The 26,418-nt window shown below is 40.9% G+C and overlaps 1 protein-coding gene across 8 annotated transcripts in view; it reads right to left on the bottom strand.

Annotated features, from left to right (window-relative positions):
* Window positions 1–26,418, bottom strand: part of Inpp4b (inositol polyphosphate-4-phosphatase type II B) — a 429,128-nt gene that overhangs the window by 15,932 nt on the left and 386,778 nt on the right. For 7 of the 8 annotated variants that reach the window (XM_042701677.1, XM_042701676.1, XM_042701675.1 and 4 more), the window contains 2 exons: window positions 26,020–26,132; window positions 22,274–22,428 (listed from right to left, as the gene is read on the bottom strand). In XM_042701677.1, the coding sequence (XP_042557611.1) occupies window positions 22,274–22,428; window positions 26,020–26,132 (268 nt within the window). Of the gene's footprint in view, window positions 1–19,089; window positions 19,174–22,273; window positions 22,429–26,019; window positions 26,133–26,418 lie in introns of those variants that run through there. The other variant, XM_042701680.1, reaches the window with a different exon arrangement.

Here is a 26,418-nt window from a genome sequence, read left to right as displayed (position 1 = left end):
GGCTGCTCTGTTACTGCCAGCCCTTAGCATGACTTCTTGCAAGAATTATTTGAACAAGAACAAGTGTGGTTGATACAAAGCAACTTAAACTTTCACCAGTAGATAGGAACAAGCTTAACAAGATGACCAGGAAAAGTAGTTTAATGTTAGCTACCATAGTGTTTGAGCTCTAAGGGTGTTCAAGAGCCTCACTGGAATTAAATAAACTCTAAGGGAAATCAATGAGGACAGAATCCACAGAGGAGACACTTTGCTTCAGGGTGCCTTTGGGGGCTGGGGTGGAAGGCCATTGGTACCTAGAAGCAGCAGGGTGTTGGTAGAGTTGAGGGAGATGGTAACAAAGCCTAGGAGGAAATGAGAGCATGATCCAAGATGCTGGAGAAGGTGAGTTAAAGGCACAGCCAAGGTACTGTGTCTCCTTCCAACTGAGCAGGCAGGGGGAGAAGGTGAGAAAAAGACTTAGTCGGACTGGATATGACAGGGCTCCTAAATTTCACACAATGTCAACGTCATTCTGTATGTAATGTGAAGAGTTATAATTACTAGAGAACATTAGGACAACTATCGGGAGGGGGTATAAAGTAAACTGGATTATAAAAGATGAGGGAAAAGAGACAAGTCGGAGTTCACCGATGCGGTTCATGTGACAAACAACAGAGGTGCAAAATCATGCAAGAGAAGTAGAAACGAGAGAGAGTTGAGAAGTGGTGCAAATGAACACCATTCCAAAGAATGGAAAGTAGAGTAACAATTATGAACTGTGAGACGGAGGAGCCACTCTTTGATCTCAGTTCTATGTTCTTTCCCTCTCTGTCACGTCTTATATATTCACTGAAACAGAGACTCAGGCTGAGTCCCCCGGAACCATTATTCCTGAAACTTGCAACAATGGCTTTGCAATAAGTCTTGAAATAGCCATATTGCGTGGCACACAGGTGGCCATGGGGACAAGCACGGACTCGCGGTGGGAGCCAATCTCGGTGATGGCGCGGTGCTCCTGCTCTGATGAACATGAAAAGTGTTTCAGTCGGCTCCCACTCGGAGAACCAAGAGAGCTGGCGGACCCCACCGTTCCTTTCTGTCTCCATATGGCCAGTGCTTTGTCCCACGCCAGTGAGAAATCACATTCTGTATCGACCATTTCATTTGACTGGACCAGCCACGGAGACAGAGAGCTTGGAGAAGCTGTGTTTTCACCCATTTTTCTCTTTTGTGGAGGGGAGAAATCTCAGCCCTCTCTTGGAGGACCAGACCTTGTTAATAGTTGACGTGAAAACTGTTTAAAAGCCAGATGTCGAGAGAGGACAAGAAAGATCAGCACATTATATGCATAGATGGATGTCACAAATCGAAACCCTCTGTCACTATAAGTGGATTTTTTGTTTGTTTGTTTTGATTTTTTTGTTGGTCATGGGGCTTGAACTCTGGGCCTGGGCTCTGTCCCTCAGCTCTTCAGCTCAAGGCACAACTTGAGCCACAGCACCACTTTCGGTTTTCTGGTGGTTTATTGGAGATAAGAGTCTCATGGTCTTTCCTGCCTGGGCTGGCTTTGAACTGTGATCCTCAGATCTCAGTCTCCATGGCATGAGCCATGGGTGCCCGGCTAAGTTTGTTTTTTTTTTGGGGGGGGGGTCCGGTCATGGGCCTGAACTCTCTGGGCCTGGGCGCTGTCCCTCAGCTCTTCAGCTCAAGGCTAGTGCTCTACCACTTGAGCCACAGCGCCACTTCCGGCTTTTTTTTCTGCTTATGTGGTGCTGAGGAATCGAACCCAGGGCCTCATGCATGCAAGACAAGTGCTCTACCACTGAGCCACCTTCCCAGCCCCCTCCCTTTTTTTTTAGGAGAGGAAAAAGAAAAAGAGGCCAAGGCTAAACTTGGGAGACTCTCCCAAAATCAAAATTAAAAAATAATTGATAAAATAATAGTCTTTGAATCTTGTGCATGGGAATTTCCATGAGTATCATGAGCTGGATTTAGGACTTTGCAGGAAGTAGCAGGTGCCTGCTGAAGATCCGGAGTCCTGTGGCTAAGATACTTTCTTTTTCTTTCTTTTTTTTTTTTTTTTTGGTCTGGTCGTGGGCCTGGACTCTGGGCCTGGGCGCTGTCCCTCAGCTCTTCAGCTCAAGGCTAGCGCTCTACCACTTGAGCCACAGCGCCACTTCTGGTTTTTTCTTTTTTGCTTATGTGGTGCTGAGGAATCGAACCCAGGGTCTCATGCATGCAAGGCAAGCGCTCTACCACTGAGCCACCTTCCCAGCTCTGGCTAAGATACTTTCATTCTTGTATTGTACTCTGCTAAGTAAAAGAAAATAATTTACTGGGGAATCATGGAGAATTGACTTTGTATAAATGAGATTCCAAAATTAACCTAGTAGTAATCCAAAGCATTATTTAAAAATATGAAATTTTGGAGCTGGGGGTTTAGCCCAGAGGAAGGGCGCCCGCCTGGCGTGCACAAGGCCCTGGGTTCAGTCCTCGGCCCAGGAAAAAAAAAGAAAAGAAAAGAAAAGAAAATTATCAGGACCCTTATCCTTGACTCCATTCTAACAAATGGCATTCCAATAAAAGATGTAGCTAACCCTTCATTACCTTGACATCAGCACTGCTGTCGAGGTACTAAAAGCAGATTAAAAGACAAAATACAGCAGTCCAATAAATAACCAATATTTTTATTTTAGTAGAGAACAGCATGCACACCAGGAACAGAGCGGTGCTATGCACCAGGAAGTCAGATCATCATAGTCTTGGATCTGGCTTTTCTTCCTGCTGCCTTGGTCCTTGAACAGGCTAAACATTTTGATAAGCATTTACTTTGTGTTATTCAAAATAAGGGTAATAGTATTGTTGTATATAGGTGAATGGGGAAGCTGAATATGCATGTGCAAACACAAATAAAGGATAAATGCCTGTAGCAGTTTAGCATGCCTGGTATCTACGAAAGACTCAGGAAATTGTAGTTGTAATTACTGGCACAATTATAAATATCAATAATAAGCAAGTGGAAATGATAATGAAATAATCTATGAAATAATCTATTTCTCTTCATAGTTAATAAACTTTGAAAAGACTGTAGTTGAATATTATCCATATAAAATTTACAGCCTGCAGTAATGATTTTAAAACAACATTTAACTATTATGTTTAATAATATATTGTTCTTTTGGTTTATAAATAGAAATAATTCATATGATATTGCCATCTCTACTCTCCTTAAACTTTGCAATTGCACATTTGGTAAGCTATTCTACAGAATTTGATTCTTTTTACAAAAGATTTACGTGAAAAATGCTGCTTATTTACTCTTATTATTACATGTTTTATAGTTTTTATTTCTTTCACATTTATATCCCATATCTAATATATTCATATCTATAAAAAGAAAAAACATTGAATTTCATCATTTATTTTAATCTCTCTCAGTAATTATTAAATTTGGAAAACATTTTGCTATAATACTTTCAAATCAGTAATCATTAATATGTATTAGAATGTAAGCTCAAATATTTATACCTTTAATAACTATAAGCATTTAGTTTCTTATACTCTAGATAATGATAATTAAGGGTTGGATGAAAAATAAATTATTGACATAAGTAATTATTTCTATATGGAAATATTATTGTACAATTATTATAAAACTAGTTTATTTATTCCCCAGGAATTACTTATCTAAAATTAATTTCCCCAAGAATGTACCAATCTGATTACTTAAATATAACTCATATTCTTCTATGTTAACAAATATAAAGCAGGTGCATGCAGCTATGTTATACCAATATAGGTTTCTCTCTACTTCAGAAACAAATACATTGATCCTCTGTAATATTTTAAAGTCCAGAATACATTGAATATTTGCCTTTTCTCTCTATATTTTTAAATATGATGTCTTCATTTCAACTGCTGGCCAAAACTTAGGCCTAAATCATAGAATGTCTTAAGAAAGAATTTCCTGTCTTGCGAAGAGATTTTTGGGGCACAGTGGCTCATTCCTATAATCCTAGCTACACAGAAGGTTCAAAGCCAGCTAGGGTAGAAAAGCCCATGGGACTCTTTCTTCCAATGAACCAAGAAAAAAGCTGGAATTGGGGGTGGGGTTCATATGGTAGAGTGCTAGCCTGGAGCAGAAAAGCTTCTAAGCAAATACATGAAGTGCAGAGTTCAAGCCCCACTACTGGTATAATAATAATAATAGTATATAATAGTAATATTTCTATTAATTTTTATTAATAATTACATTTCTATTAATAATGATCATTATAATATATCAATATAATATTATATTAATTATATATTATATTAATTAATGAGAACAATCATAAAGAAAACACTCCAAGATACTTCTGTAGTAACTTTAGGAACACTCCCCCCCCCCACAGGGTGGGTTGGACCCACGGATGGTAGTTTATGAGACAGAGAGAGGAAAGGGTACAGTGGGCCCAGCTGTACAGGTGTGCTGGTGGCTGGTGGTGGGAGGAAAGGAGCCGGGAAGATGAGGGATTCTTCTCAAACAAGCAGTGGGGAGCTGGGAAGACATCACATCTGTTAAAGACACAAGTCTGGGTGGTGAGGGAGCACAGAAGGTGGGGCTTCCGGAAGGCAGTCAGGGGAGAGGGGTGGTAAGGGATGCAACGTCTGAACTAAGATAAACATTGAGCAGATGCCAGCCTTCAATGCCATGATCAGAAGCTTCTCAGACACCAGTGAGATTACTTATTATTTTTCTTGGAAAAACTGGACACACTGCGCTGTGTTTCTATCTCAGCGGTGATATTCTTACCATCTCCTTACACAGAGGTGAGTTAAAGTTGCAATCATGCCCAACCTCTCCAGATAGATTTTCCATATACTACCGCACTTAAGAATTGACCTAAACCCCTCTAGTTTCTCTCTAAAACATCACAGAAAGAAAAATACCCACCAAATTGTAGGAGGGCACAAGTCAATAACTATTTCTACCAGAAAGCACGAAGCTTACAATAAAACTGAAATATAGGCCTTTCTTGATTTCTCCTGTCAAATTTCACCCTTATTCTTGACTCTAGCAGCTCATCTTTATTCTTGAGGGTCATTTTGTCCCCTTGGAATTCTACCTTATAAAGACATAATTCACTCATGTCCATAGGACGCATTTTGGTATTTCACCATAAAATCAGGTAGATGAAGGGGTGAATTCATCTTCCCGAAAGTCTAAGTGGTCCCAGGAAATTCATAAAGTACTGAGTGAGAATTAGTTTATAAGCCAACCATGCCTTTCCTTCATATGTGCTTTGGTTAGTTGTTGGCATTTCAAGCATTGATTTAGAAATTTCTGATGTAATGTTATTAAGTCATTTAAAATAAATTCTCTGATGATGCCACTTGTTTTTCTGTCATTTTCTGTTAAGTATAAACCAGAATAAGCTCAAACCTGGCCATCAGCTCCTTCCTAATATGCCAATTCATGATCTTCTGTTTGGTATTTGTTTTTTTAAGTACCAGATGCTTTCAGAATCATATCTGGAAAAATCACTGCCCTGCTGTGTCTGAATAGTTCCCTGTGCGTGTATGAGATAATCGGTGCTGCAAGTTCAAGTTCATTACAGTCTCATTTCAAGTTCCAACTGGGAATTAAACTTAAATTGAGACTGAAATAGGTTTTGTTATCCCTGTTGTGCTGCTTAGAGGAGGATGGGCAGAAAGATTGCCTCTGGGGCCAAAAGCAGTGTGTGAGAGCTCACACACACACTCACTCTCTCACACACACCATCTAAAAATGAGATAATTCCACAGATGGTCTCCAGGGCCCTGTCTTTTGCTTTCCTTGAGAGCTGACTCAATCATGGTGTTTGCTTGATTGAGTTGGAGATATGAAACATTTATTTTAATGTTTGCTGATCTCTTACTAAAACTAGAGCTGTGATTATAGAACTCTAGATAATCACAAAAGATTCCTAAATCATGTTTAAACATATCCACAGCCAGAGAAGAGCATTGATTGGCAGCCAGTATTGGGAGATGGAAATAAAAACAGATAAGACACTAAGTTTTTACTATTTTCCATTTGTAACTTGGGATAGATGAGACTCCCTACAACTGTGCTAACCTATTCAAAGTAATTTGTCCCACTGAATTTGTATACATTCTTTAAAACCACTAATTTCTACCCCAACAACTGATGGTGTAAGAAAGGTCAAATGTGAGCTTACATCTGTAAGACTCTCCATTGGCTTGAATTGTAGGTTTCTTGACTTTGCCTTGTTAACTTGAAAAAAATATTTTTTGTGGATCTGTGATACTAATTCATAATTATTAAGGGAAAAGGGACCATAAGGGTAAATTTGTAATAGCATAATACATTACTAAAGTTGTTTTCGTGGCTAACAGTAGCAACAACAACAAAACGAACAGAATAAACCTATTGTTAATACAGTGCTGACGATCATCAACTTCTAAAAGACTCCTGCTCTGAATTCCTTCTTATTGTCTTAGTGACACACATGATTCTAAAGTTCAGATGGACCTTGATATTATCATATAGAAGAGTCCAACACAATTACAACCACTACCCCCAAGGGAAAGTCATTTTCCATCCTTGTTCTGATTCTGTTATAAATTTGATGGCTAGATAAGCCCATGCCCATGAACTTCTTTGAAAAAACGATACAAAAATAGAATTATACTGGCTTTTGAGTTAATTCAAAGGACTTAAAAAACATGCATTATCTCCTGGTTTGGGGATTTGCATTTATACAACAGACATTTTAAATCTTGTGGGGATTGAGGGGCAGGCCTCATTTGGGAGGGAGGGGGAGGATGAGGAAAGCGGTGACACTGATCAAGATATATTGTATTCATAAAGTCAACCCCGTTGTACTGCTCCTCAAATAGACATAGCATACACGTATCACCTTGTGCTGCTGAAACTCATATTGCATCTGCGAATGAAGCTCACTGAAAGCTGCTGAATAAAGCTGTTGAATGGCAAGGGAGAGTGAGGACGGGACATTGGGAATCAGATCAGCTTGATTAAATATGGTCCGGTGAACCTCCTCCGAACAGGGGACACACTCCAAGTAAATCCAAGAACACAAAACAGGTCTTGTCTGAGGAGTGGGTACCTATGAGAGGGGAGGGCAGGTGGAGGCGGAGGGGAAACATAGTCAAAATACTTTATATACCATATAAAAGTGGAACACGGAAGCTGGCCGAGGTTGGCATGGGAAGGTCGGTGACCAGGTGACGCGGCGTGTATATAAGGACATATCAAAATGACCCCCCCCACACACACACAGTGTGTGCCATGAATTGATGCTAGTACAAATAATTTGTGTTATAAATAGCAATTAATTGCTCCATGTTGACCTAACATCTTAATTTATTGTTTGAAAGTTTTGTTGTATGGAATGTAAAAAGGCTCTTTCTGAAAGATGGCAGAACAACAATATTTGCACAATTTGTAGGTTTACGATGCTTTCTTTTCTACGAGACACTTGAGTCTCTGAACACTGCTACCTTACATAAATTTAAAGTTAGAAAGAATCGGAGATAAAATGTTACACAATCTTGCCCTTCCCTAAAATATCAGACTTTCAGGGATCTCTTTCCAGACAGAAATAGAGACTCAACATTCTAACGGTACTAGGTTGGGGGGAAGCCAGCCTTTTAAACACTGTTAAATACGATTGAAGATGTTTTCGCCAACACCTAATGTTTTCCTGGGAGCAAAGGAAGTGGACGATTCTACAGGCCTTTCCTTCACGCTCTGAGCAAGGAACTGTTCAGACAGAACTGTGAGCACAGGAACACTGCGAGCAGAGCTGCTGAAGTTACCCTAACAACCTCTGCTCCAAGAGGCCCGGTGACAGCCACAGCCCGCACAGGTAGAGATCTCCACTCTCCTAAGCGTAGATGACCTGGTCTGTGGCTTCTCTGCTGCTCTGGCCCTCGGGGAGGCTGCCTTCCATCAGACCTGTGCCTGGTGGAAAAGCTCGTGGTTGACAGATGGAAGGGTTCGTGCCATGCCTGACAGTGCACAGGCATGATCCGCTGTGCATGGGGGCCGCTGCAATCATGTTTACACGTCCCATTTCCCAGCCTACCTACAGAAGCGGCCTGCTCAGCCCTCCTGAGCCGGCTGAGAGACACCCTCTGGCGCTGCCCCTGGTGAGGGAACTTTAGGCCCCAGTGAAAGGCTTCTCCCCCAACAAGCTGTGGTCTCGGTCAGCATAGCAAACGAGGTGATGGTGTAAAGGGAGACAGAGACAGCAGAAGGAACAGTAGCAGTTACACAAGGAGACTGAAGACAGCCTGAGGAGAGAGGACGCAGACCCAGTGAAGCGTGGCATGAGTAGTGAGGGCTGTGGCCAACCTAGGATGAAGGACTGTGGGCCTGGCCTCCAGGAGAGTCCTAGCAGCTGAACGTGTCACCGCCAGAGGCTCAGCAGCTGCGACACGGGCAGGCGCTGACTGCTGCTTCTGCTGCCCAAAGTAGCTGCTTCTGAAGGCTGGAAGTTATTTTTGGACAAGGAATGTATTTCACGAGCTGCCAAACAGCTGGGCACCTGGGAATCAAAGCCCAGAGCACCGGCCTCGGACCCGAGCACCTGGACCTGAAGTCCCAGGTCTCCCCTGCCCGGCACCATGGTGCTCTTACTCTCAGGGTGTGGCATTGAAAGCTTGAGTCTGCCAACCTCGTACATAACAGCCCAGTGGTGCCGGAAGTAAGAGAAAGTCCCGAGGACTTGATTCCTAGAGAAACTTAAGTTCCAGGCCTCAGAAAGAAGCTAATATTTAGGTAGTTTGGTCAGCCACCGATGCTGAAGAAGGCTGGACACTTATTTTACAAGGAAACAAAGAGCCCCAAGTGCTAGATAGGAAAAATAATATATATATATAACTTCACACGAAGTGAGGAGCATTGATATTTGATGTCCACAGTTAGGGACAGGGCGTGCTGAGCGTGTGGCAAGTCTACTGTCCCCTATCTGCCTTTGGGCAAGGAAACCGAAGGAGGGACAATGAAAATGAAGGCATTCCATCCATTTCAAACGACATTTTCCAACCCGGAGGCAGCCATTTCTTATGCCCTGGTTGCTCAGGAACTTTGAAGGCTCTTTTCCAAGAATTCACTCATCCGCCCTGTCATTCACCCACCTGACAGAGAGGAAGAAAATGCAAAGGAGACAAGGTTTGCTCTTAACTTTGATTACACTCTTTGTGGTGTCAAGGTACTCAGATTCTCGAGTGACAGGCACCATGGAAACAGGCAATTACTTTGGGAGGAGAAGGAACCTACGAATATGTCACCAGGAATGAATTAACAATTAGGAAATGCAGCACATTTCCCATGAATTTTCATAATGATGGACTAGCTCCCCTTTTCAATATAAAGAGGTTAAAAAGCAATCACACTCTCTTTGCAATCTGCATTAGGTGACCTGTTTGTTTTATTCCCCAACTATGGAAACAAACTGTAATCAAATGTTTTCATTGGCTGCCGCTTAAATGATCTCTATCCTTCCTCCCCTTCAGTATTGTAAGTAAGGAGAAAGCAAAGCTTCCTTGGGAAAGCAGCTGAAATTTATCTACTTCTACTCAAGATTCTACAAAGAGAAAGTCTCAGCAGCCAGTCCACATGTGCGAAAGCCAGTCTGACACACACACTCCATTCTTGACTTGAAATTAGGAGTGCAGTCCATTCTGACTCGACTGTTAACAAAGACCCACAGGCCAAACCAGAAATAAAGTTGCTTCTGAATAAAAGATGATGGGGGTTTCTTACATACCCACAGGCAAAAGATAAAGGTATAAAACCCAGAACGACCCGTCTTCTGTACCCTTGAGCAACTCAAGCATAAATTAGAGAAAAATTATTTCCTTAAAAAGCTTGCGCAAATCCAAATCTCTTTTTGCATGGTGCTCATTTTGCTTTTTATTAACCATTTCTAGAATTCAACCTATCATTCAGTAAATACATATGTACATATATATAATTAAAAAATAAATTTCAGGCTATGACCCCATAAGATCCAACTGAAATATCCAGAAGAAGAGAGGGTCAGAGGATGGGGACCCCTTGATTTAGAGCATACTCTGGCTCAGTCCCATGGTCCCTGCTGCACACAGCCTTGCACCTTGCTTGTTTGACTCTCACACTGGACTGAAGTTATTTTAGGGCAAGGAACGCTACTTTATCAACCTGACATGCCAGATACTAAATAATAGCATAGGGAAGGTCCACCAAGAGAGCCAAGAATTGTTCTGACTCATTCTACCCTGAATCTTTATTTGTATTTGCAAGTTGAAGCATGACACTCGCTAAATAATACACACTCAATAATCATTTACTTCTCTGGTATAAGAAAGTTATCAGGGCTGGGATGTAGCTCAGTGGCAAAGCGCTTGCCTAGCAAGTGCAACGTCCTGGATTCAATCCCCAGTACCAAAAAAAAAAAAAAGAAAGAAAAAGAAAGTTATCAGAACTGTGCTCTCAGGATGGTCCACATCTTTCCCACATTGGAATGCAAGGCATTTTGTAGCAGTAAATCACTGCCAACCAAGTCATCCACCATCACCCTGTAAGAATGAGATCTCCATTGCCCAAAGAAACAGGGTCCAGACATAGATCACCATTGTAATGTCACCATCGTAATGTGTTTGGGGGAACAGGCAGACCCTGAGGGAAACAAGGCTCTAACACACATAGCTCAGTGTGTGATTTGCTGTTCACTTCACTATTCTTGTGCTTGGGATTAGATTTTATACAACAACTAGGTGCTGGCAACTCTATTTCTTTACTGAGGACTACTGCTTTGGATTTTCTTGTGCTGACTGCCCTTAAAGAACTGAAGAAAACTTGAACCACATTCTGAATTCATTACCTTGCCAACTTTCAAACTTACTGAAGATACTATGGTCTGGTTTAAAGCAAGGACTGACTGCACTTTAATCCTATAGGAGCTACAGGAGCAGTTCATATGACTAATTTTTGGTTCTGTCCATTCCATGATTTTTTATGACAGGGATCTCTCTATGTCTAAAGATGGCATCCCACTGGATTGATCTTTTAAACGTAACTTTTTTCCATACATATTTGTTATTGTAAAAGTACAGAGGGGTTACAGTCACATGAGTAGGGTAATGAGTACATTTTTTCTTATTTATAAAAAATGTTTAGTTGTAGATCCCTAAATTACCTATTAATTGGATATCCTTAGATAAAAGTTTTCTATTAACTGCCAGATTTTTAAAGCTTGGGGAATATGAAATATTGTGCTAATCTGAATGCTAGAGCCAATAAAATAAGAATATATTAACTCACATGTCACTGCAAAATATTAAGTGGGCCAGTAGAGTCTTCAGCCTATCTATGGAGGCGTATATATGACAAAGAATCACATCTGGCTACTCATCACGTAATGAGACAAACTGCCTTCAAAAACATGGTATAATGCATGGATCTAGGCATAAAGCTATCACTCTAAACTTACTAACTAAGACCCTTAGAAGAAAGAAGAGGACCTGGTTCTACCCTGCTAGCTGTGAGGGCATGAGCAAGTCATTTGAGCCCTCTATGGCTCATTCATCATTTTAAGGCTTAATCCATAGGGTTAAAATAAGGTCCAAAGAAATCAATATTTGTAATGTGCAGAGAGAAGTCCTAGTACACGGTAGGCATCACTTGCAAAATAGTAACAAGCCTTTTACATTACTGCCATGTGGTTTTATGTCTTCACAGTAGCAAAGACACACAGAGCCAACAGTAACAGTGCAATCTGACTGGGAGAGAGAGAAGAAGGGAGGGAGGGAGGGAAGAAGAGAGGGAGAGAAGACAAACTTTGGTCTTATTTTACAAGGTATTACAATAGTGTGGGGATGATGGCAGTACCATGCAGAAGGGGGAGTATATATTTTCACATCTTAAAGGGGCTAAAAAACTATGAATATCTTCAAATATTTGACAAAGTGACCGAAGGAAGAAGATGGTGCTAGCGATCCAGTCCATGTTGACTTGGGTGGTGAGTGGCTCATGGATTAGAATCTAGGAGATAACAGATTTCAGATCCAAGTGAAGGTAAGTTGTATTTAGCACAGCTGTCTGACCCTGGCACAGACTGTTGCTCAAAGCAACAGGCGTGCTGCTGCTGGACATGGCAAGTAAAGGTTAGCTGACAATCTGTCAAGGTGTCATGTGAAGCCCTGGTGCCCGGCTGGCAGGGTCCGTGGGCAATCTCTGAGGTCTCTTGCAAATGCTGTGATCTTAAAATACCATTAGCATGCAAAGTTTCAAGTACACAGGGATGTAAAGGGCTTGAACACTGACGTTCAGAATAACACCAGAGCAAGAGTAAACATTTTATTCTGTAACTGGAAGTTTGTGGTATTTTTCAATCCATGAAGAAAAGGGCAAAGTAATCAGTTGGGTGTACTAGAAGGAAGTGAATGTGCCAATTTATACCCTTGTTTTCTCCTCTCCGTTTATCTTCATTTTATGAGCTACACAGATGTTGAGAATCTTAGTATCGATATTAAGTTTACTAACTGAAAGGGGGTATAAGCATAAGATGGAGGCGGAGTGCGGAGAGAGGGCACATGGGGTGAATGAGATCAAAGGACTTTTTAGACCTGTATGAAAAAGTTTTAAATATTCCTCCCAATTCATTTTCAGTCTCAGTTGCTTTCTTGGATCCTAAGTCTTGGGAGCTTGCCAAATTCACTTTGTTGACAATCGGTGATTTCTTTTTCTGAAGTGGCTTTACCCAATTTCTTCAAATATAAGGGCTAACTTTGCTCTGCCAATTCTGTGCGGTTCTCACTGTTGAGCAGCTAAACAGAACTCACACGCGCTATGCCTCAATTCAGACACGTGGAGGAGAAACCCCTGTCACTGGGCACACCCCTCCCCCCCCTTCCCCCCCCCCCCCCCCCCGCTGCCCACTACACCCCTCCCCCCGCAGACCCAGCCTGTCACTCCCATTCAAGGTGCACAGCCTTCCACTGAAAAATCTAGATGGGGTAGTAATGAATAAAGAATACCATCTGGATGAAAAACAATCACCTTACTAGGGACACACAGTCATCCTTACAAGGAATTGTGAAGCTGAGGGACAGACTTTATCTTGTCACCAACAGAATAGAACACAGCTTCCATTTTCCATCCTCATGGTTTGAAACCATCAACTCCACAATAGGGAATTTTAACTTGTAAAAGAACTAGAAGATGGCATAGGGGGCAGTAACAATCTACTGTGTGACCATCAAACTGCAGAAGCATTTGAAAATAGATTTATACAACCCCCCATGCCCTGTGATTTAGAATTATTTGGTAAATGGCCATAATGTCTACTGACTAGACAAACGCGGCTTCCACATCTAACTTCCTGCTACAAAGTCACTCAGAACTGGATCTTCCCCATTCCCTCCATCACATGACATCTCCCACTGATCACATAGTACGTAAAAGTCAGCCAAGTCTCTGTTCAGAAGCCACACAACCATCGGCAACATCCAAGTTACCTCTATGCATCAAAAATATTCATAAATGTAGTCAAACCAGGGGGGACAGGAGACCATGTCAAACAGACTAGGCATAGGCTAGCCATCAACCACGGCTTTCGTACGTGGTCAAGTTTAAGCCGCCAACAGGCCGCACAGCCATTCCTGTTGTTCACTCACTTTGTGATCATGTGACATTTAGTATATCCTACCTGCCGTCTATGCAAGTTATGAGATTTTCTTTTTTACCATGACTTGAGATACAAGTTTTTGATAAATGAATCTATTTTAAGAGCCACTTCTATAAAATCAGTTGTTGCTATCGAGGGGAAGGTGTTTTCCTCATTTTTCCCCCCTGGCAGAAATAATATATGATGACAGCTCTAATGTACCTTTTTCTCTTTTCTACAGGTCTCATCAAGGGAGAAAAAAAACGATCACAAAATCAAATAAGATTCTGTGTTATAAAAATTCTATTTGTGAATTTATGCTATAAAATAAAATTGTGGCAGGGAAAATGAACAAAAGATGATATCTATTATATTTCTATTTTCAAGAGCAGTCAAGGTGATTTGCAAACTATAAAGTGCATAGAAATCTAATGACATTATTTTCTCAAACAGTTGAGAAGATACAGGCCATGTTGGAAGCTCATAAATTCAGGTAGAAGAGGTTGGTTTTTATACAGTTTGAAATATATATATATATATATATATATATATATATATATATATATATATATATGCCAGCAACAGTCAAGTTGGATTGAAGAGTGTGAAAATGAGGTTTAGAAAGTCTTGTGCATCAGGTACAGTGAAAAGCATGATTTTACTTTTATTTAAGTGTTTATGCTATGCGTTCTTTGAAAAGCACGTAAAGGCAACTGAAATGTGCAAATCAAGTTTACAGAGATAAAAGAAAAATGAGAAGAGAACAAATCAGCACAAGGTCAAGGACATAAACTAGAAACTAAGACACTGTATTTAAAAACAAGAAGAAAGGAAAAACACCAGCGAATGCTTTGCATCTGAAGTGGGCAAATCACAAAATCAGCCCTGAGCCTTTCAGGAGTCCATGCAAACGGGAAAATACAAGATTAAATCCCACATGCAGGCAGGCATGGCTCCTGCAGGCTTACACCGTGCTTGGTGCCGTAGAGAATTATAAAGATGGCTAACCGCATGACGTCTGGGGGTAGGAAGAGGAAATGACTGCAGAGAACACAAAGAAGGAACTTTTTTCAAGACGATGAACAACATTTCATGACTAAACCCTGACAACCTTGCAGGGGTGTACAAAGCCGCCACAGAAGAAAACGGCGCTGGCTGCCCATGGCTGGGTCCTAGCCCTCCGGACAGGCCGTGGTTTCTATGTGAGTGGTAAATAGGTATGGACTTTATTCTCGTGATTTTTGCGCTTATCGGAATATATTAAAATCTACTAAATTATACACTAAAGTTTATGCATATCTCCAAAAGTATTACAATGTAACAAAATCCTTAACACTCCTCATGTGATTACCAAACTGAAGTATGCATCCAACACACACACACACACACACACACACACACACACACACACCCTGAAGATCTGATTCCAACGTGATTGCGGGGACCCCTCCTGAGGGATTCTCTTCCAGCAGCCAGCTTCGGGATAAGGTCTGAGGCTGTGTATTTCTCTCAGATGTTCTTGGGCAATGCTAATGCTGTTTGGGGCAGAGACTTACTCGAGATCTTTAGGAGGACTCACAGCAGTGCCCACCTCAAAGGAGGCCGTACCACACTAGCAAGCTGGTCACACGTGTTTTGTTCCAACGAACAAGTCTAGATGAAATGAGTCATGGGAGGAACCGTTTCTTGTAGATATGTGACTACTCAGTATGAACAATGTTGCAGGAAGCCAGTATGACAAGGAAACACTGCCAGCAGTAAGAACACCAGGAAATGCTGCCATCCATGTCAGCCCAGACACAGCAGCATTGAACCTTTATGCATTCTCGCTGCACTACCAGCACTACTGGGCCTAGTGCTTCAACCGTCAATCATTCTTTCAGCTCTCCCAAGATTCTTATGGGGATGCTGGGTGCTGAGACTAGGGAGAAAAATGCCACATGAACATTTCATCTTTATCACATACCTGCCGGACCTAGTTACCAGTTAGACATAAATTATCCTTTTTGTTGCAGACAAATTACCTAGGATTTGATTCCCACTGTGGAGGAGTGAGTAAAACCAGACACACGGACTCCATAGTCCCCCCTCCTTCTACAGCCCTGTACTTCCTTTGTACGCCACGCTGAGCTACCCTGCCAGTGGCTGAGATCACTTCATTACTAGAGTCTAAAAGTATTCACAGCAGTGTTCCCCCAAATTGATGCTGTGATACTAGAGAAATGTCACATGTGATTTGCTACAACCAACAAACTGCCAATTTTGCAAATGATATGCCTTATAAATTACACTCTTCATCCCTGTAATGATGTTTTTCACACTCATGTGAGTTCAGATATGCTCACTGAATGGAAGAGAATGGGGTGTAATTGTGCATAACACATTTTTACCCCTAGGGCTTTAGGCTATTATCCTTTGGGCATAAATGTATTGTGCTGGGCATTTGAATTTCTGCCATCAGTGATCTTCTGATCAGGAGAAAATTCTCCTTGTAATGCTTTTCCATAAACACTTGCCTCTTAGTTCAGTTTTCATTAGACATTGTTCTGCCAAGACTTCTAGTGTATTCTCTTGAAATAGAGATTGGAAAAAACACAACTAAAATTCAAGCTAGAAAGGGAGGTGAAAGAGTAGGGTTTGGATGGATGATGTTCACAATACATGGATCAAAAAGTCAAGTTTATTTTCATGTAAGGACAAATAAAACAAAGCTCACTGGTGTAGGGATTCATGGATAAAAGTGCCTAGGACAAGGGTAGAATAAATAGCTGTTCAATTGGTGCTTGTTAAAAAAAAATACCATTGAAAGTGGAGCTGTGACTCAGAGGGTAGAGCGCTAGCCTTGAGCAAAATTGCTCAGGGAGTGCAGCCAGGCCCTGAGTTCGAGCCCCACGACTGACAAAACTATTAATGGTTAAGTGAGTGATATCTGGTCATTGCTGCCATGACTCTCCTGACTCAGTCTACCAGCACGTAAACAGACGTTTTAGATTTGTTGTCACTATGTTAGCTCATGGGCATCCCTGCGAGGACTCGAGCCTCTTTTATAAGAACCAGTCCTTTTTATGACTCATTCTGCTGCATTCTGTTTTCCAGCTGCAAAGGCGTCCATCACCCACCTAGCTGACCAGAGCTTCTGTTTGTGTCTTTTTCTTCTCTTGTCTGAAGTAGAGTGCTGCTCCCCGACTCATAAAAATCCTCCTCTCATGTCTCAGTGTCCTGTCAAAACACACTCTATTTTTCTCTCTAAAACCAGAGGACTCTCTTATTCTATTCCACAGTGCTTTCATGTGGTAGCAAAAAGCTGAAACAAATAAAAACTATGCTTGCTAAAACCCGCTACTCTGAAATCTTCTTCTAGAACATAATTTAAGCATCACACACTAGAGGTTTATAAATATGGGATAGTTTCTTAACCTGTCATTATATACAAAATGCCTACATCTAAAACATGAACGAGACACTGGAAGTAGGAATTTGGATGGTTCACTTTCACTGTATGACTTAAAACATAAAAAGTTAAATCAACACATCACAGTTTGCCCCAAACTCTTATACTACAAGCAGTGGAAAATGTGGAGAAATGGAAACGCATGCACATAGAAGTTGACTAGGAATCAGTCTAGCTATTTTGAAAAAACAACCTAGCAGCATCTAGTAAAACTGAATATAAAAATACCTTGCTAACCCTTCTGCCAGTGTTTATATGCAGGAGACACTATCATACTTGTACTCTTGAGAAGGAGTCTACTATATGAATATTTAAAGTAACAGACTATCAGAAACCACTTTAAATTTTAATATGGGAATAGATAAGTTATGATTGAGTCACATGAGGGAATATTCTATGTCAACTGAAAAGAGAAGCTTGGGCTTTATGTATGAGCAAATATCTCAAAAACGTATCAGTTGAAGGAAAAAGAAGTGTTCTATGTTACATAGCAGTGAACAAGAACACTCACAAAGTATGTTATATGCATAAAAACTTGTCTTAGCTTTCACTACTTAAACAGTCCTAAGCCAGAACTTCCTAATTCCTCTCACTTACTACATACATCATAATTCTCATCAAAACAAGTTTAAATCCTACCTTCCCCCATGACCCTGCTCCAGGCTACTGTTATTCCTTTTGTCATCCAAACCACTTTAAAGGTTACTATGTACATTACCTTTATTATCTCAGATCCATGTGAGGGTCAACAAAATTTACTTTACAATTTTATTCAAAATTCACAATAACCACAGCTATTATTACTATTACTACTACTACTACTACTACTACTACTACTACTACTACTACTACTACTACTTTCCCCTCTTGTTTAGCCTGTGTTCTTCCTTGGGTTACTAGTGTCTGCTGAGCCTCATGTGCTCACAGTTAGTGGTGCTCCAAGGAGGTGATAGAACCTTTAGGAGGTGGAACTTCATGCAAGGAAGTTAAGTCAGTAGGAGTTTGCCTCCACAAGGGATATTGAGACCTCAGCACCTCCTACCTTTCTCTTCACATTCTAGCCACTGCAAAGAGGCTTCCTCTAACACATTCTCCTACCGTGACATTCTATGCCAACAGAGGTCCAAACTATGAAAGTAAATGAAAATGGACTGTAAGTTTTAAAACCATGAGTCAAAATAAAATTTCCTTTACTTAGCTGATTATATCAGGAATTTTTTCACAGTAAGGTTATGTTAGTTATAACGTGAATTGTTACTAAGTAGAGCGATTGCCATTACTATAACAATGTGGTTCAGAAGTTTTGATGTTGCTTTGTGAGAGGGATTTGGAAAAGTTTAGAGAAGCAGGTTAGAAAAACGCAGGTTGGAAAAAGACCAATATAAAGACCAGAAGTAAGTTTGAAAAAAAGGATGATATTAGTAGAGATAATAAAGGTTCTGGTAATGAAGTTAGAGATGATGAGAACTCTTGGTTGAAAAAGGACATGTGTGCTAAATCATGGCAAGGGACGTAGACATATTTTATCAATGCCCTGAGACTTTGTGTGCATCTGAGCTTAAAGATGACAGACCATTTCATCTGGTAAAGTTTGAATACATCATAGATTTCAGGCAGTGCTGTAAGTGTGACTGGCTGTTTTTAGCTAGATTTCACAGTGAAAAACAGATAAAAATAGGAGCTGAGTGGAAATTTTTAGGAAACCTTAAGTTTTCCCCAGAGAAGTAGCACAGAGGTACTGCCAAGGTAAGACACAACTATTAAGAGACTAGAGGCTTAATAAAAAACCACATGCTTTGCACCCAGGCAGGAAGATGACGCCAAGGTATCCAGAAAATCTGTAGGACCCCACTCATTGGCTATTGGAATGTGCAAAGATCTAAACTTGTGTCAGGCTGTGCAGGTAAAAACTTTGGCATCGTCCACACAATGCTGGTTTTACAGGCATGCAGAATGCAAGAGTAGTGATGTCATGGAAGAATCCACTGAGTGTCCAAGGGTAGTTCTTGGAAGCCAGGCTGTGTGTGGCAGGGTCAGAGGCCCCAGAGGCAGCCCTGGAGTGCTGACATCACTATCCTTCTTTAAAACAGAACAAAAAGAAAACAACCAAAATGAGCTACATTTGGTGAGGCTTTGGATATCAGGAGAGCAATGGAATGTGTGATTCTGATTCAAATATAACATACGCATGCTGGAAATTCTAGGCTGAAACCAATAGTACAATTAATATAGGTTCATTAGATGGATAACAGCAAAGTAAAAAAGACTCTACTCTGCTGACCAATGTCAGAAGGCAACATCCTATCACAGCAGGCTGGCTAGGTAAAATTCCAAAACGTGATTCCTACTGAACGTAAACTTTACCACTGCCAAGCAAAAAATATGAAAGTGAAACAAAGCTGGCCTGGAGGCCATCTGTAATAGATACGTAGAAAATAAATCTGTCCCCAGATTTTGAATACTGGATTCAGACTGAAAGTTAAGGTTGCTTGTTTGTGGCCAGATTGGTTTTGAATTCTAATGATAACCTCTCATTTCTGGAACTTTTGCTTATAAATAGAGTTCAAAATTGAATGATAATTCGGTATGCTTAATTCTAAATGCATCACTATGTCCAAAACTGCCTAACACGCAAGACAAGGCTCTTAGAAACCTGTGTCCTTCATACCCTCAGTTGTTCCCTCGATGAACATTTATAGAGGAATCATACTGCCGGACATTGCTGGTGGAGTGTGTCTGGAATAGTGAATCTCTGGATCATCTTGACATTTGGTCTTCTTTTGTTTTTGTTTTTGCGAGAATCCTAGGGCTTGCATTCAGGGCATGGATGCTATCCTTGAGAGGTTTTGCTCAAGGCTAACACTCTACCACTTGAGCCACTTCTAGCTTTTTTTAAATAATTTGGTTGGAGACAAGAGTCTCCAGAATATCCTGCCCATGCTAGCTTCGAACTGGGATTCTCAGATCAGACTCCTGAATATCTAGGATTACAGGTGTAAGCCACCAGCACCCAGCCATGGTGCTTAATCTGAAAATAGAGGACTTTTTCCCCTGTTTAAATAATCAGCCAAAGGAAGCCTTAATTGTTTCTTTTCATCTACTGCCTCTTACTCAACCATATGTAATTGGAAACTGCTACAGAGATGAACACAACATGGTAGGAAATATCAGTATAGGTAAGGATAAATTTTACCCACCAAAACAACAATGACATGACAACCCTGGTAAACTTAAAAAAATATAGTTCTATGATCCTTTCAGGGTAGTTGGAACAACTCAAAAATCAAATGAACTACAACTGATGTTTAGTAAAACATGCAACTGCATTAAATTCAATATACTAAAAAAAAAGTCTAAAACACAGTTGTTGCTATTCTTATTGTTTTTAAATCCAAATATCATTCTTAGTATTATATATAATATATTTATATATCTATATATGTATCTATCTCTCTCTATATATCTATATATAGATCAACTTATTTTTGTCCTGGGTCACTACCACGCAAGACTACTATTTTCATGACTGACTTTATAGAGGAAAACCCTGAGGCACTAGGTCACCTGACTTACCTCAGGCACTGAGAGATCACTTGCTCCGGGCTAGTAAGTGCAAAGTACAGGGATTCAAACTGAGCCCCCAGGCTCCAACACCTTGCTTAACATTCATCAATGCCTAGCCTTGCCAGAGCTTAGAAAACCATGAGCTGCTGTTATAAAACAGAACACCCAAAGAGGAAACTCAACTATTAAGAAAAATGTGCCCTGTCTTCTGGAAGCATGCATGCATACAGACACATACAGACAAACTCACGGTTTCATGGTTAAAGGACAAATTTGGCAGATTTGAAATTTAGCAAAAAAGGAAAAGAAAAAAAAAAAGGCATCAGCCCAGTGGTGGAGAAACGGAAGTTAAGGGTATTAGTGTTTTTAGGTTAAATTTTTAGCACCTTGCTTTCAATAATTCAAAAACAAATTTCCATAAGTGTTATGTCCTCAGTATATATCTTGTTATATATAATGCCAATGATGAATGACCTTGAGCCATACAAAACTATGGCGTTTTGTAGTACATTCTGTATCTGACACCTCTGATCTTTGTTGGCCTGTTTGAAGAGAGGAAGAGAGCAGTTTTACCTGCAGACAATCATTCGTTAAATCGGTTTTGACCCTGTGGTACACCTGGCCAACAGACTCCTGTTGCTCCCTTCCCCATTAAGTACTGGAAGACTAGATTTAGAAGACGTTTTTATACCAATCAAACGTGTTTTATATGGCTGAGATGTTCATGTCAGACCTTGAAAACATCCTCGCATGGTTATCAAAAACCATGATAGAACTCGGCTACACGATGAAAATGGCAGTGATATGAAATGGCGCAACACAACAGGGATTCCTCTCGTTAGTGGGGAAACACAGAGGCCTCGCAGGGGTGTGGGCAGATACTGAATCTCCAGGGAAAGAGAGCAGAAACGAAAGGGAAAGTGGCGTGCCAGATGGGAACCCGCCCCTCCGGAGCCCGCCTGTCCCTCCCTCGCTTGCTCGTGTGCCTCTTTAGAGGACACACCGTCATCTGGCTTTGAGATTATCCTGTGCCTCGTGGATAGGCCTTGTGAAGGGGGCACTTTTTCCCTTTCCATGATGGCTCAGCGTTCAGACTTCACTGATGTGCAAATGCACTGAGATACGTGACTTGGGGCCTGGCTGAACCACCACATCCATTTCCTAAAATCCTGGCATCCCTCTACCCTGACAGTGTGTGAAGGGAACAGAATTTCTGGAACGAGATGACCGAGGCTGGGCTCAGGAAGACCAGGGAAAGATGAGCTGTGAGCTGCAACGTGGAAGGGACTTCCTTGGACACTGGCTGAGTTTTCATTTTCACATACTCATTCGCACTATCCAGAACATGCGCTCTCCACGGCTGCACATATCCTGAGCTAATAATGAACTGTGTCTCTCATGCGTGCTGGCAATGCATGCGTGACCACGCTGCTTTTCACTGCCTACGATGAGTAGGTAGAATCCTTAAAATTACTTTCTCTCGCATGCCATGAGCTATACCCCATAGAGTGACGTTCCTAATGCTTACTTCTTTAGTGAGATGTATGTGTACAAAAAAAACCCCAAAGCTCAAGATAACCTTAAGATAAAGAAGACCTTAAGGCACGTGAGATACCTTCTCATGCAGTCCAGAGCGCGGACAAAGAAGTCCTTGTGTAGATGGTGCTCGTCCCGCAAAATGGAGCACTGCTCCAAGGTCACGGACATGGAGGTCCGGTCTTTGGCACTTTTACAGCACGTGAAACGGATTCCATTGAGTCTGCGACAGATCTGGAAGACACAAATGAAAACTGGCTGCTGTTCGTGGGTGTACAGCGGTAACAGGCTGTTGTTCAGCGGTGTACCATGGGGACAGGATGTTGTTTGTTTGTACCCTGAGGTAGCCCTGGCCATCTCTGAACAATCCTAGTCAAGGGACCTCCCCCAGCCTTGGAGTTCAGGCTCACAGATGAAAGTAAATGGGTCCGATCTACTCGGTGAAATGCAGATGGGCAGTGCCTTTTCATTCCAAAAGCCAATGGGGTTGGTGGAATTGTTTTAGCCCTTGGTACATGGGGTGTGGAAATCTCACAGCTAGAGGAAAGGTACCCAAGCAGACGCCTTCGTCTGTACATAATAATGAAAAACCACAGCTCAGGAGCAGCAATCCCACTGGAAACAGAGAAAGTCTCTATTTCCTGCCTCCAATACTTGGTTTGAATCTTAACTAGCCAAATCATCTTATTTTATATTCAAGAAACCTTTGCTAGTTTTGGTCTTATGTGAAGAGGCTTTAAGGCAGTGATACAATACAATGTAAAGGAAACCATCCAGCCATGTTGAAAACACTAAAAATGGCCACCATTTGTTGTACAGCTACCACTGTGTCCCAGGTACAATACTAGGAATGCTTTGCATTCTTTTGCTCTGTTAATTATCTTCACACAAACTCTACAGGTAATATACTTTCTTTGTATAGAGGAGGAAACAGATCTCCTTTTGATTAGGTTAAGTAAATTGTACTCAACAGAGGCAGAAACCAGCATTCAAATATAGTTTTTCCTAAGTCTAAAGAACAAGACTTTAAAGACTGTGACATCTTGTTTTCTTTTATAATTATTTCTTTTATTATTCTAAGTCAGAGCAGAGTCTCTGAACAGCAATATTTTCTCCTCTCATTGCTTTGTGATTAGTGGGCAAGTAACTCCATGCTTTGTGTTCTGTCCCAGGACAGGCTTATGAGACACCAGTAATCCAGTTGCTAACATTGTGAACATCAACACTGTTAATCAAAGGGTAGCTAAGATAAATTTAAGGTGATATGATCTATACTTTATTAATCTCCATGAAGGATGCCTTGAGATATGTCTGTATTGTAAAAAGAAAATCTGGCAGTTTTTATCAAGGATTTTTAATGTACTTTAATTGTGAGGCTGATAATTAAATATTTATATGTCCACATTAATTTAGATCTTTATTACCTTCTATTTCAATAAAAGCAACTAGAGAAATATGAGGGCATGATATCACCATATGATTTTCTTGTGCTTAGAAAATTCAAATCCCTTCAAATCAACAATATTTCACATGTTTAAAGCTGACTACAGTCATAGTAATAAAATAGGCCTTAATAGCTACTACTGAAATATGATTTTTAAAGGAATCAATATTCTTCATATAGATATATAGATATAGACATATATCACTTACGATATTTAATGTTCTATATTTAAAATCAGGCAGAGGTGGGGAATTTCCATCCTAGCATCTTGATTTCTATATCAAGAAATATGCAAATTTGGCTTAGCCCAATTTGACTTAGCATTTGGAACCTTCCGTTTCTTGTTTTTATCATTTAAATTAAATCAAGTTAAAGGCAAACAGCTTTGTATTTTTCAATAAAGAGTGTAAAACATTAGCACAGGCAGTATTTCATCAGGTTTCAAGAGAATAAAGAGATACAGCAATAAAGACTTTTTGGAAAATACAAAGGGCATTCCCATAGTTCCTCATCTCAAGTGTCTCCATTTACAAATAGGCTACAGAAACACATATCAGCCTATAGAAATGCTGCAGAGCATCCATTCAACTGTAAACTGTACAGAAGCAATATCTGAATAGTGTACACATTTCAGAGGGGTATTTTAGAAATGACAGGAAAGTTGAATATACCAAGCGAAAAGCATTTTTGCGTGCATTTCTGTACGCTTTAATTCACCTCTTTATAGAATTTCACAATATTTATATAATGGCTTATTCATATGTTCCCAAAGTGTCAGATTACCCCGGCAAGTATTCAAATTACCAGAATGTCATTATGTTTTGAGTACAATAGAAAAATTAACTTCTAACCTACCATTATAAAATTGGGTGAGAATGAACCATCACAGAAGTCTTTGAAAAGAAACAAGTAAACAGCCACCCCGGGGAAGAAATACTGCAGACAGTCTTCCTGAAATTCAGTATGGTACTGAAAATGGAGCACTAAAAACCTGGTGCAGTGGTAGAATGCCTGCTTAGCAATTGTGAGACCCTGAGTTCAAATCCCAGTACCACCAGAAGTAAATACATAATCAATATGGAAACAGTATAAATGAGCGGCCTAAGCAATGCTCCCTGGTAAGGTTACCTTTGATGTTCCTCCCTGGCAGTCCTGGAAAGCATTAGGGAAAGCTAGCTCTCCTCCCCCTTGTCCTTGGTAAATTACCTCATATAAGCTTGTGGCAAATTATCTTTCTTTTCTCTCCTACCAAAAACATAATAATAAGCAATATTGGGTTTCAATGGAAGTATGGGAAGTAAAGAGTTTGTATTAAATGTTATTGAGGGCTGGGAAGGTGGCTCAGTGGTAGAGTGCTTGCCTTGCATGCCTGAGGCCTTGAGTTCAATTCCTCAGCACCACATAAGCAAAAAAGAAAAAAACCGTAAGTGGCACTGTGGCTCAAGTGGTAGAGCGCTAGCCTTGAGCTGAAGAGCTGAGGAACAGTGCCCAGGCCCAGAGTTCAGGCCCCACGACTGGACCAAAAATAAAAATAAATAAATGATATTGAGAGGGAAGAGAGAATACTCTAGAACCTTGGTTACCCTACACTCCAAATTGTAAGAGTAGCCAGCCGCAAAGAAACCAAGAACACAGCATTCAACACGGCCTTTCCCATGGAAAGGATGCTTCCTATGGAACATTTTAAGAAAGCTTGTAAACTTTACATGAGCTCTGCCTGAGAAGAGCTTAAAATACACCAGCATGCCTGCCTGTAACCGCGGTGGAAATCTGGAACATGAAACGAGGTAGACCTTCCACCCGAAGGGTGCCATTAAGTGAGAAGGAATCACACCAACGACAGCTCAGTGCTACACAGCAATCCATCAGTGATACACTCTCTGCCAATATCTAGATGAGAAAGCACATTTACAGGCTCATTAACTGAACCATACATCCAAGAGCCTCACTAAGGCTGTGAGTCGGAGATCGGAGAGCCACATTCTCACTGGATATACGGGTCTCTAGAGCTACTGATGGAAATCCTGGCTGATACGGACCCCCAGTCATTGTCTATAGCCTGAAACACCAAGAAAATCAGGGCTACTTCATTTGAACTTCAGAATGACAACATACAGCAGGCTTAGTCAGAACAGCTCATGAGTAAGGTGCTTCTGATCGACAGCAGGAGAGAGAACGTGACCTACTGAGCTACCCATGAAGTTTTCTTGAAGGCATGTGTAAAGGACACAATAAGTGTCCTGCAAAGAGCTAGGAAGATCCCATGAGGTTAGCAACAGGTGTGAAAACACCTCACTTCCCAGATGATGGAGGCTGACATTCAGGAACCCCAAGTGTGCCCAACTGGGTCTGCGGGGACCCGCGGGCTGACGAGTGCTTACCGTTGCCGCCAGCCACATGATTTCTACGTTCTTTCTTTTTTTGGCTTGGATGTTTTGATGTAGGTTTTCTAGCAATCCTTTTAAATCATTATGTTCTTGAAAGCGTGAAATGTCTGAGAGACAAAACAAAAAAGGGAGAAAAAATAAAACGTGAAACAGTTGTAGCATCACGTTCCCGCGCGGAGTTTTCTTCACTATATTTGTAAATGTAACTTTCAAAGCAGCACACATCCTTTGGAGCTGACGGGATCTGAGCACAGTCGCACTTCCGAACCCCCCCACTTCTGTTCTCTGCTTGGAAACCCGCTTCTGTTTTCTTCATTTCCTGTCCTGCCTTACTGTGCTCAGGTCCACGGATCGTTTTACAAAGAAGGAAAACACTTTTGATGAAGATGATGG

This window comes from Dipodomys spectabilis, unplaced genomic scaffold, assembly GCF_019054845.1.
Source record: "Dipodomys spectabilis isolate Male_0828 unplaced genomic scaffold, ASM1905484v1 ptg000297l, whole genome shotgun sequence".
Taxonomy (NCBI): Eukaryota; Metazoa; Chordata; class Mammalia; order Rodentia; family Heteromyidae; genus Dipodomys; species Dipodomys spectabilis.
The sequence above is the reverse complement of the archived record's forward strand: the minus strand, read 5'-3'. Positions and strand labels throughout refer to the sequence as shown.